Below are 11,456 nucleotides of genomic sequence, written 5' to 3'. Positions count from 1 at the left end.
TTTATTTTATTTTATTTTTTCCTTCTCATTTGTATATCCCACTAATAGCTGGCAAAATCCGATTGCTTCTTACCACTGATGCCACTGCAGTAAAACAGACCCAGCACCGACAACAACGTAGATCACCATACGCACTGCTTGTCTTTAATTGGCATACCCTGTGCCTTCCCATAGAATACAATTTGCATGGTCAGGTCAGGTAAATATGTTGCCCATTAGTTCTCTGTTTTCCATGCTGGATGTTTTTTTTTCTGCAGAAGGTGTCATTTCAGAGAGATTGAAATAATTTGGTGCCTGTTCCTGAGTTTTGTTCATGTTTGTTTTCACTCTGACTTCCATACCGCTGTGAGCAGCGAACATTTGGGAACGAGACGAAGCACTAATTGATAGCTTTCCCCAATTAGACTTGGAAAGTTTTCCACAGAAAGAATGAAACAGCAACCCGGGCTCAGAGCATAAACAATTTAGTCAAGGGAACGAACCCTGAGTGAATCTCACCCTGCTGCGCTGGAGCAACAGCCCCAGCCCCGCCGAGATGCTCCCGGTGCTCGCCCATGACAGGACTTTGTCACCAGGCTTGAAGATGCAGTACGACAGGAATACATCTAAGCAGGCACACATTGCTAAGCACATTTTATCCTCCCCACACATCTCCAGCAGCTGTGATGGGCTCTATGCTGGGAAGCAGGCTTTTCCCTGGCTCTTTTCCTTATTTCCACAGTGGGGAGCAGGGGTCAGCCCCAGCCCCAGCTTGCTGCCCCATGGCACTTCAAGAGGAGCCAGCTAACCACACTAGGCATCTGAGTCGTGGTCTTGCATGGAGAAGTGACTTATCCTAGTTTAATATAAAGAACCTATTTCCTCCAGGGTTGTGAAAGGAGGTCAGAGAGCGGGGAGCTTGGAAAAGCAAGGCATTTGGCAGCTTTGCCCCAAATGAAGGACCAGGCTGTAAGCGAGAGGCTGGCTTCTACCCACCTGCTGCCAGCTGAGCTGCTCCATCACCAGGAAAGGTCGCCCCTGCTTTCAGCCAGGGCCCCCCAGAGCAGCACCGTCACTGGGAGGATGTGCTGGGTGAGGTGGATGGGACAGCGGGGACCAACCAGTAACCTGGCACTGCCAAGCCCACCACTAGGCCACGTCCCTAAGCACCACATCCACGCGTCTTTTGAAGACCTCCAGGGATGGTGACTCAGCCACTCCCCTGGGCAGCCTGCCCCAATGCCTCACAACTGCTTCAATGAAGAAATTTGCCTAATAACCAACCTAAACCGGCAACCAACCTGCCTCATGGGTCGGGAGGATGGCGTCACCTCCTGGCGGAGCTGTCCCACACCTCCTCACGGGGCCGACCAGAAGTAAAACCCCGGTTCCTCCACCCATAGGACAAAAGCCAATTCTTTTCAGACCCAAACCTATCTGGGACCATTGCGCAGAGACATGGACGGCAACACCTCTCTATCTACCCGTCAGGGGGAGAGCCAAGCCCCTGCGGGAGCGCTGCCTTTTGTGCAGCCCCAAAAGCACGAGGGGAAGTGTCCCAGCCCCGCAGATGAGCTCAGCTCCTCGTGTCTCCCTTCAATCCCTCTTCCTTCCGCTAATAGGATGCCAGTCACTGTTGAGATTTTTTCCAGTTGAGCACGCAACTGTGCCTTAGTCATCCGAGTAGGTCCCTTCCTCCTTTTTAAGTTTTCCCATGCTCAGATGTGACTTGGTATCAGTAGGAAATGACGAGCCCTGTCCCTTCTTTCTTTCCAAGCGTTTCATGCTACCTCGCGCTACCCAGAAGCACAGTGTCTGAGCGGGAAAGCACAATGAACTCATGAAGTATTACCAATAGGAAGTGACATTTTTCCTCCTATTGTTCATGAAATTCCCTATGGAGTGCAGTTAAAATATTGGAGACATTTTATTTAAAGGCAGGAAGGTTATGTTTTCAACTTAGATAAATTTCGGGTTTAATTTTCTGTCTGACTGCACTAAGCCAAACCTCTTCAGTCTGGATGACTTGCAAGTGATCTTTAAAAAAATCCTGTGAGTATAATCTTAAATCAAGGTTATAAAATATGCTGTGGTATTAGCACTATTAACACAGTGCTCCACTTACAAAGTAGGTCCTTAATATAAAAAAATTTCAGTGGATGTTCATTCAAGCACATGTACCTACTACACTTGCAGCATTTCGTGGTACGGTTTTGGGTTCACCAAAATTTTATTTGAGAAGAAAATGTGTTGGGTGTGGGAGATCATTCGGGTGGTTGAACAGATGTTGGGGGGAGGTATGCTTGTTTTTTCACACCCCCCATGTGTTATAATGAATCTGCAGGTTCAAGCTTCAAGCACCTGTGTTTAATTTTGCTCTGTCCTGCTGCCTCTGTTAATAATACATTTCTCATCAGCTGAACACATTCTCATTTAATTTATGGGCTGCAAGACACTAACTGGTTACAAGTGCTATGTCTTAAAGCAGAAGGCTTTTCTCCACGTTACGCTTCTCAAATATTGTTCTCCTTTTTAAATATTTCATAACCCGCATATGGCAATTGAGCCCAAAAATACAGTGAAAAGCAATCTATAATATAATCCAAAACTATGAGACTTTATAAAAGTGTTTTTCCACAGAATGATTTATAGACAGTCAAGGGTTTGAAGCTCTGTTTTTATTGCATATATTTCTTCTTACTTTACAAATAATTATATGTACTGATACAAATGTTCCTTCACAGAAGGTACATTTCTTTTTCAAAAAAAAAAAAAAAAAAAAAGGCTAGGGTGTCATCCAAAATAAGCCATTTATTGTTCATTAATATAAAATGTATTCATATTTCTAGGTGGTGTCATATCCAAACCACTGTTCATCCAAATTTCCTGCATGATCTGTTCCCTGCGCTCGATCCGTTCAGCCAGATCCGCTGCTTCTGCTGAGTTATAACCTGAGTAAGGAGGTCTGTAAAGTTCTGCCAGTTCATCCTGAAGCTCCGACTCAGAGGAGTCGTCCTCCTCCTCGTTCTCACTGTTCTCGTCTGCTCCGTCACTTTCTGGCACCAGGTGCTCTCTCTTTCCTTGCAATTTCTTGAAGTCTTTAGAGCAGGACACGCGGATCACCAAGGCACAGAGCGTGAGGATTAATCCCACACAAACGCTGGACACAAACAGTAGAGCAGCTCTTTCTGGGTGATCTGAAATTAGAAATCCAGTGCTTAAACACTTCACACACTCTGCCAAAGTCTATCTACAAAAAAGCCAGCTGTCATTTCCAGAGTCCTGCATTATGTGGGTGTTTGTGGGCAGGGGATGTGGGGAGAGCTTGCTGTGCCCTGCACCCAAAACGCCCTGCACTGGGGAACTGAATGGTGCTGTCTCTGCTTCTTCAGATTACTGTGCAAAAATCCTGGACTCTTGAAAACATCACAAAATAACAACATTATCCCACCACTTTGTTAGCATTCTTAACCACCTACCAGAAGCATACCATTTTTTTCCAGCTGCCCTGCCAAAATGGGTCTTACTCTCACTAACAGAGGGCATGGGAAGAGCAACTCCCTGCTCCGAGGAACCACAGCAGCATCTTCAGCCCGGACTGGTAGGGAGCATTGTGATTCCCGGTACAGGCTGAGATCACGTCCCAGTATAGCAGCAAGGGAGGCAGCAACTCGACCGCTGCATGGCTCCTGCTGTTTTTCTAGAAGAGCCAAAACCTTAGCTGAAGCCTTAAAGTTGCTTCTTAATGCCAGCCCCTTGCTCACTTCCAAAATTCATGGGACTTTTCCTGTGGTGTTAGAGATCTGGTGCTCACAGATCTGGCCTCAGCACAATTTGCCTTAGTGTTGCGAAGTCACAAACCTGCCACGGCTCATAGTGGCGATGGCTGGGACGATTTTTTTATTTATTTGTTGCTCCTCGATGATCCTTCCATGCATGTAAACCAACATTTCCAAAAATGGATGTCTCCAGCGCTGGTCCCAGATCGGGGACCAGGTTTTCAAAAATACTGAACAACCAACAGCCCCCATTGAAAACGTTCATTAAAAAAAAATCTTGGCTGCAGTCCCAAAAAGAGTTTGGATCCTTCGAGATGGAAAATATTCCACAAATGTCAATTGTGCTGTGATTGTCCCATCCACAAGACTGCGAGTATATTGCAACAATACTGTTACTATAAATACGGGATTTCCAGCTGCGACCTTCTGAGGTGATCCTCCCCTTCCTTACTCCTTCCAAAATGCCACAATCTAATAATGAACCAATCTGTCTCTTTTTCCTACCTCTAATGTATGCAAATGTAGCCAAGGAGTTGCTAACAATAGTGCCATCTTTCTTTGGAAGCCTGGATTCCTTTGGATCAATGTCAATACCTGCAACAAGAGGAGGTAAAGCAAACTCAGTCACGTTGTAGATGACGAAGCCACTAAAGTGACATTCTTCTTATGACATTTGTACCAATGAGTCTGACTAAAACACAGGCAGGACAGCGCTGTGCCATAGGAACCTTGCAGAACGTTAGACCACATGATGGTTGACGATTTAATAAAACAAATATTGAAATCAAATATAAACAGCAAATAATTAAGGTATTGAAAATATTGAGTATATAGAAAATAGCAAAATTATTTTAAAAAAGGATCTACTATCAAGTGAAACCCCTTGCCTGTTCCCATTAGGCTTTCTGAAATAATTTACTTCATTAAGTTTCACACCTGTCCAGTGGACTTTTTAGCCCAGTTGCTGCAGGGCACTGCAGTTAGTGATGGTAGTGAATGTGCAACATTCATAACGAACTAGCCACATCGTTCATTCTATTTTCATATAGGAGGAGCAGGTGTTGGTGTAATTTTTAAAAGACCCTTCACCACGAACCAACTGCACTTGCACTTTTACTCTTCCCATCTTTCAGTCAAAGTTAGAAAGCAGTGCACTGTTTATGGACTGCCGGGTATCCACATCCCTGTCAGTCAAAGTTCAGCATGTCTCAGCCCCTGCTTGGCATGACACATAGGCTGACTGAAGCAAAGCTTCACAGTTCCTTGGAAATGGTGTAAGGAACATACAGTGGGCAGCAGAAATAGTGTAAGGAACATACAGAGGACAGCAGAACCTTCCCTCTATTGCTGTGGCAGCCAAGCCGTGGCCGTGCTGGCCCCATCCTGTCCCAGCCAGGAGGGCAGATGCTGTCCCAGCAGCGCTCCTCCTGTCCCCTCCCTCACACCCACCTCTGCTGTCCTACTGCAGCCAAAGACAAAGGAGAGGAGTAAACGATTATTAGCTTTTTAATTACCATGCTCACCGTCGTTCAGCTTCACGGAAGACTTGTTGTCGTTGACCAGGGGGTTGACAGCTGTGAGGATGAATTTAGGAACTGGAAAGAAAGGCAAACGGTGCACTGTCAGCTTTGGAAAACAGATCTCTGGTTAACTACTAATCCCATTGCAGAATCACAGCATGGCTGGGAGTGGCAGGGACCTCTGGAGGTCCAACCTGGTCCAACCCCTGCCCAAGCAGGGCCTCCTACAGCAGGCTGCCCAGGACCATGCCCAGGTGGCTTCTGAAGACCCCCAAGGAGGAGCCCCCACAGCTCTCTGGGCAGCCTGTGCCAGGGCTCGGTCACCTGCTCAGGAAAGGAGTGTTTATGTCGAACATTAATTGGGTTTCTGTTGGTGGCACCTCAGGCTTTGCCTGTTTTAAGTCTCATGTGAAGTGCTCTGCAAAGTGGTCCCAGAGTGGAAGGTGCTCGGGATGAGCTGGCAGGGCTCTGGGTATGCCATTTCTCGTGGCATTTATTTTTTTTTCCCTTGAGAAGTTTTCACATACTTCTTAAAATAAGTAAAATTGCTAAAAGAAGGCACAGCGTGCAGACGTTGAGAGCTCATGTACTGTGTGTGGGATGAATGGGCCCTTCAGGTACTCAGGTCTTGGCACCTGCTCCCTGTATTGTGTGAAGGCAGAATGATTGATTTGCAGGAGAAAAAAAAATAGAAAGAAATTTCAAGTATGAAGCTCACCTCTATGCTATACACAAAGATTTGCCAATAAACAGTGTTAAAGAGAGTTAAATGGAACAGAGGAGACCGAGGCTTGGGGCTCAGCATAGTTTTCATTTGCAAAAACAACTAAAAATAGCACTTCTTTCTGAGCAGCACTCTTCTGTGTGTGGGCTCCAAGTCATATCTGTTTCCTTTCCCGATGAGGGAATTTTTTGGGACTTTTTGCTCCTGTTTGCAACAGAAAGCCAACAGCGATAGGGCCGAATGAGCTAATTTCTATTTTGGCTTGTATACCGCCGTAACTCGTAACTGTTTTCCAGCAGCAGAGTATTTTTGTCAGCCGACGGGGTCGGTTTGCCTTCTTTCAGCCTGCGCGCTGCGTTCGCAGGCCTGGCTCCTAGGAGTAGAGTTTGACCTGGAAGGCAGAAAATGAGGTGCAGGCATCCCCTGCCTACACTTTGCAGCATCCCCACGCTGTAGCCTCTTTCTCTGAGCCTCCACGTGGCCGATGCTGGGTGAGTGTGATGCTGGGGGGGGTCACGAGGTGATGCTGAGGGAGGTCACTGAGGCACCGGCACTGTGAGAGACCAGCCTCTCCTTTTACCAGTAGGAGTTAACTGTAAAATGTCACTCTGGACTACAGCCAGCCTCTTCCCTAGATGATCTATAGAACAATTAGACCTGCAAACCACTGCCTAATGCTTTAGACTGCACAGCTCAGGAGGATCTGGCAGAAGAAAAAGTCTTCGAGGTGTGCCAGCAGCACACACGAGCGGTATTTGGTATCCATGTTATCCTATTGCAAAACCACTTCCCTACAAAGCAGAACACGTAACCTCACTGCAAACAAACACACACTTCTCTTCCAGCACATGGATGCGTGAGAGAGTGCAATCTGTTACAACTATCTTTAATTAAACAGGATCCCATTAACTCATTCATAAAGTTACTACGGCATGAAGACAACTGCACAACAACGTTATGTGTTAGCATGAAGGCAGGTCCCCAGCTCTCCTCAACAACACAAGGAGAGTCCCTGTGGTGCCCCTCACCTCACAGCTACATCAGGAGACCACAAAAGAAATTCCCTCATACCAGCAAGGAGACAGCTGGGCTCTGTTTCCCCTGATCCTCAGGTACACAGTGATCAGCCCCACACTGCTGTTCCCAAAAGCATGTCCCAGAAGCAGAGCAGTAACTCGGTGAAAAAGATTTCGCACATCCCCTGATTGGTGCAGGGGCGTGATATACAGCCACTGCTGAGGGTCACAACTCACCTCACGACTAGCCAGCAGAGGCTGAGGATATTTGTTCAAGCCCACAGTTAAAGAAAGACATTCCTAAAAGTATGCAACACCCACACAAGGCACTGCGCTGAAGTCCTGCAGTCATTTTTTTTTCCTTGCTTTCATTTGTACTACACTTTGCTGTCCCATGGCCTTTGCTTTGGAGAAGAAGAACTATAGGGAACTCTGCTTCCACATGATGTAAATATATCAGGCTACAATAAAGAAAATGAAAAACTCTTCCTTCTCGTCTGAGCTGAAGTAGGCTTCAGTCCTGCAAGGGAACTATAACCTCAAACCTTTATTTTAGTGAGACCTTGCCCATGAGAAAGGAAATCCCTCTGCAAGGCCGGAGGCTGGAGGTGTGCTCGTGTGACTCAGGTTTCAGGACTGGGCTCTGTACACAGCACTGCTGTACCTGGACCCATGGCAGGCAACAGCAGATTATTTTTCCTAGCTCCATTGCAGGTGAATTCTGCAGAACAGAATCTTATTTTGATAGCATTTCTTGAGATATTATAATACATACTTAATATTTTATTATAAAATGCATTTTTACAGGGAAAAAAAGAAAAAACACAACAACTTAACGGCAAAGTTTACACTGGGTGCAGCTCTACCCATGGGATTGTTCACATATTTTGGGTATAGCCATGTCACAAAATTACTGTGTTAAGGAAGGGTAGATTTCAGAAGCCCGTGTGTGTGTTTGTGTCTCCATATGTGTGCATTGTTTGGCATTGCTTTGCTTTGCAAACAAAATAAAGGCTTTAAAACCATTGTGCTCTTACCACATGCATAGCTGACATTAAGGTATTTTGTCACTCCAGGTAGGCACGGACTTCCAAAATCCTGGCTAGTGACAATAATTTTGCACCTCTGTTTCCCGTAACACCTTTTCGATAAAACTTCCAACGCCGTGTAAGACAAACAATCTGAAAGAAAAATACATGCCATAAATATACACCAGCAGTGTGATCAGAAGTAATAGCTGCTATGGGCACAACAAGACACACAAATCTGCTCTCAGTTTCGGACAGCTATGTTTGCCTAAATGGGATTTCAGAATTAGGCATCAGGATTTGTGAATGCAAGGAAGTTCAGCACGCAAAGAAAATGTGAACTTGCAGCAAGCTAACTGCCTCCTGCTGGCTTCCAGGTGCGTCCTAAGGTTGCAGCAAGATCCATGTCAACCTACAAACGAGGTGCTGTGCTGGATGTCATTTATGTTCCCTTCATCACGGCCTGGAAGAACCAAGCACCCACAAACAGCTCTCCACCTGGTTCACCTTAAGAAGAGCTTGCAAATAAAAGGAGATCCAATCCTGTTTGTAGGTCTCTCTCTCTGTCTCCCTGGGTTATCACAATGGTTTGACCAGGTGCCCAGTTTCAATTCCAGCTAGGTGAGATCAATTTTTGTGCACCACAACAGTGATGTTCGGTGTATGAAGGTAGCTGACAACCTGCTCAGCCCGGTGCTGCTGGGAGCCATTCCGCCACGGCCAAGAGGTCAGGCCGGGCTCGATGTTTAACTGGGCAGACCCCTGACTTTTCCTGCCGCACCAAATGCCATGCTGTTCCAGTCGGGCTGCTACCACAAGCCAAGTCCACATGCCTAAAGTGACTTCAAAGGCACCTCCACTGCACGGTGCTCGTGCCTAATGACACGTTGTGTGTGTGCAGAGGGCCCTCGCTGCCCAGCTTCTCCCTACCAATGGAGAGCCGTGGATGGAGCAACCTTTTAAAAACTTGCTTTAAAGAAAAGAAGGCATGTCTCTAAATGCGACTGAATTCTCAGTATCCACATGTGCTAAACCCTAATACATCAAGCAAAAAAATACCTGTGTCTGTTTCAAAACAGAAAGTGTGCAGAAGGCACAGGTTTTGGGGGAGGCAATAATTTTCTGAAGCTGCCCACTTCCAGTCAGCGTTACCTCACCCATCTGGTCAGCCTCTACGGATGGCTGGTATTTCTTATTCTAAGTCTTCCTTGGGCTGATTTGTATGTTTGGTGAAGGGCCCGGGGGGTTAGCTTTCAAGACAGATTTGGGGGAGAGCAGCTTTGTCTTTCTGGAGACCTGAAAACCTAAGGCCTGGGTGTCCTAGGAGTCTGCTGGGCAGGTGGGGAAGGCTGATTTAAAATAATGGATATCTCTGCTTAAATAAGTCTGCTGCTCTAGTCCCTCTGGAGATCTCAGCTAACTAAGGATATATCCAGGTGGACATTTTTAGGCAGCTAAGTAGCGTATTTTGGCAAGTACGAAAACAACTGAAGAATATCAGGAGGAACTATCAGATGATTCATAAATCACAGAGTCATCCAGGTTGGAAAAGAGCCTCAGGATCACCAGGTCCAACTGCTGAATGGATTGGGAGCACAACAGCAGTCTGGCAAGCTGACTTGTGTTTTCTACATAATGCCCTTCGAGCTACTCACAGCCGGCTGTTATGCTGATGGTTTTCTACAAATTCAGTGCTACAGTGAGTACATGTTTCACTTTGCCTTTGGTAGATGTTTGCTCTTGTTTCTCTGGGAGTTAATAGCTCCTTATCACCTATATTCGTGTTGGATTTGGCTCCTCCACCAGACGAGCCAGCCGTCATGTGCCCACAGGATCTTGGCAGGCCGGGTTTTGGAGAACTTTCCAAGGCTTGGCTGGTGTCACAGGTGTGTGAATGGAGACCAAGGCTGGCTTGCTTCTGCAGAACAGCACAAACGTTAACTGGAAAGAACCATAACTACAACAACAAAACCAGCAATTTACAACTGTAACACTATTTAACAGCTATCTGTGGTTCAGGAAAATTTTGGCCTTTAGTGATGCGGTCAAAAATTGTTCAGTTTCTTTCTGTCTGGTTTGTCTGTGCCATTGCTACCTCCCTGCTAGGGACCCTTCTGGTCAAACACCTTACTGCAGCGTCTGAGCGAGGAGGCGATTCACTCCATACTTAATTTAATTAATAAATTAATTCTGAGTCCATGAGTGAGCAGCCAGTCCTGAATCAGCAGTCAGCGGTCCTGAAGAAATCACAAATCAGGAGGCGAACATAAACATGTCTTCTGTCTTCTTCCTGAACATCGAAGCGATGTTTGAACTCAGCGTACATTTATGGGCCCTGCTAAATTGGTACCATCTGTTTAAAACAAACGGCCTCTTGAGAAGCACTTTCCCAGCACGCTAGAAGGCTGGTGACATCCACCAGCAGTGGCAGAAAAAGCAGCGATGGACGGCTGGGAAAACGCTCAATTCTTCATGCCTTGCCGCTGGAGTTGCCTGTTTCTTACCACCAGTGCTGGAGGATCCTTTGAAATGCTTCTATGGGTGGCATGGAGATACGGGCACCGAGGAGAGGGTCTTTGCACAGTAGGACACTATCAGATCCGACTGCAGCTATTTAACAGTTGGAGCAGAAAGCCTTGTTTGGAGAGGAAAGGCTCTTTCAGCTCCCTAATTAGCTTTGTTTAGGAAAGTTTTGGCATGCAAATGACGTGCCATAAATCACGCAGGCTTTAATGAGCAGCAATTTGTCTTCTGGTTGCTCAAAGCTTCTCTCCATTCAGGCCGTAAGAGCTTCCCCTCCCTTTCTTTGCATCCTGCCACACAAGAGCTGCAGGTGATGGAGTAGCCAGGGCTGGCCCTTTTGTGCCAAGCGCTGGCAGCCCCGGCCTGGCACACCCGCTCCCAACACCACTGACGGCTGTCTTCTCCCACGTCACCGCTCCCAGAGCACAAGAGGGATGTGTCTCGAACGCAGATCCACGTTACACGCAAAGTAACGTGCTGCTGAAGGGCTGGGGCACCCAAAGGAGGAGCCCCACCACAGTTTTTCGCTTCGACGCTAGGGCCCAGCTGCTTTCATCCCAAACTGCTGGCCTGCAGGGCTTTATGTTTTGTGGGCTACGCCTACCAGCAAAAAGAATAAGGAGCTTGCTTTTAGAATCGACTGAAAGCAAAGATTTCACACTACTGCATCAGCACGGCTTGTGCTTTGTGGAGCCCAACCATCAGCTCCGGGGATAAGAACTGACAAGGGGAAACCATGGAGTTCCGGAGCAAGCAGGGCTGCAAGCTCCTAAAGAAAGTTTCCATAATAACATGGTAATTTATGCAAGGGCATGGCGTACAGGGTCCTGCCTGCGCATCAGAGAAGGGCCATTTGCACTGCTGGTTCTAGCAAAAACACTTAGGAA

The 11,456-nt window shown here is 46.7% G+C and overlaps 1 protein-coding gene across 3 annotated transcripts in view; it reads right to left on the bottom strand.

Annotated features, from left to right (window-relative positions):
- Positions 1-2,638: 2,638 nt before the first annotated feature.
- Positions 2,639-11,456, bottom strand: part of EVA1C (eva-1 homolog C) — a 34,300-nt gene continuing 25,482 nt past the window's right edge. For all 3 annotated transcript variants that reach the window (XM_082754797.1, XM_082754795.1, XM_082754796.1), the window contains 4 exons: positions 8,056-8,199; positions 5,273-5,353; positions 4,263-4,352; positions 2,639-3,176 (listed from right to left, as the gene is read on the bottom strand). In XM_082754797.1, coding sequence (XP_082610923.1) covers positions 2,791-3,176; positions 4,263-4,352; positions 5,273-5,353; positions 8,056-8,199 — 701 coding nt within the window. In that variant the 3' untranslated portion in view covers positions 2,639-2,790. The remainder of the gene's footprint in view (positions 3,177-4,262; positions 4,353-5,272; positions 5,354-8,055; positions 8,200-11,456) is intronic.

Source organism: Aythya marila, assembly GCF_965140915.1.
Source record: "Aythya marila genome assembly, chromosome: 1".
NCBI lineage: Eukaryota > Metazoa > Chordata > Aves > Anseriformes > Anatidae > Aythya > Aythya marila.
Note: the sequence above shows the minus strand (reverse complement) of the source record. Positions and strands in the feature narration are given on the sequence as shown.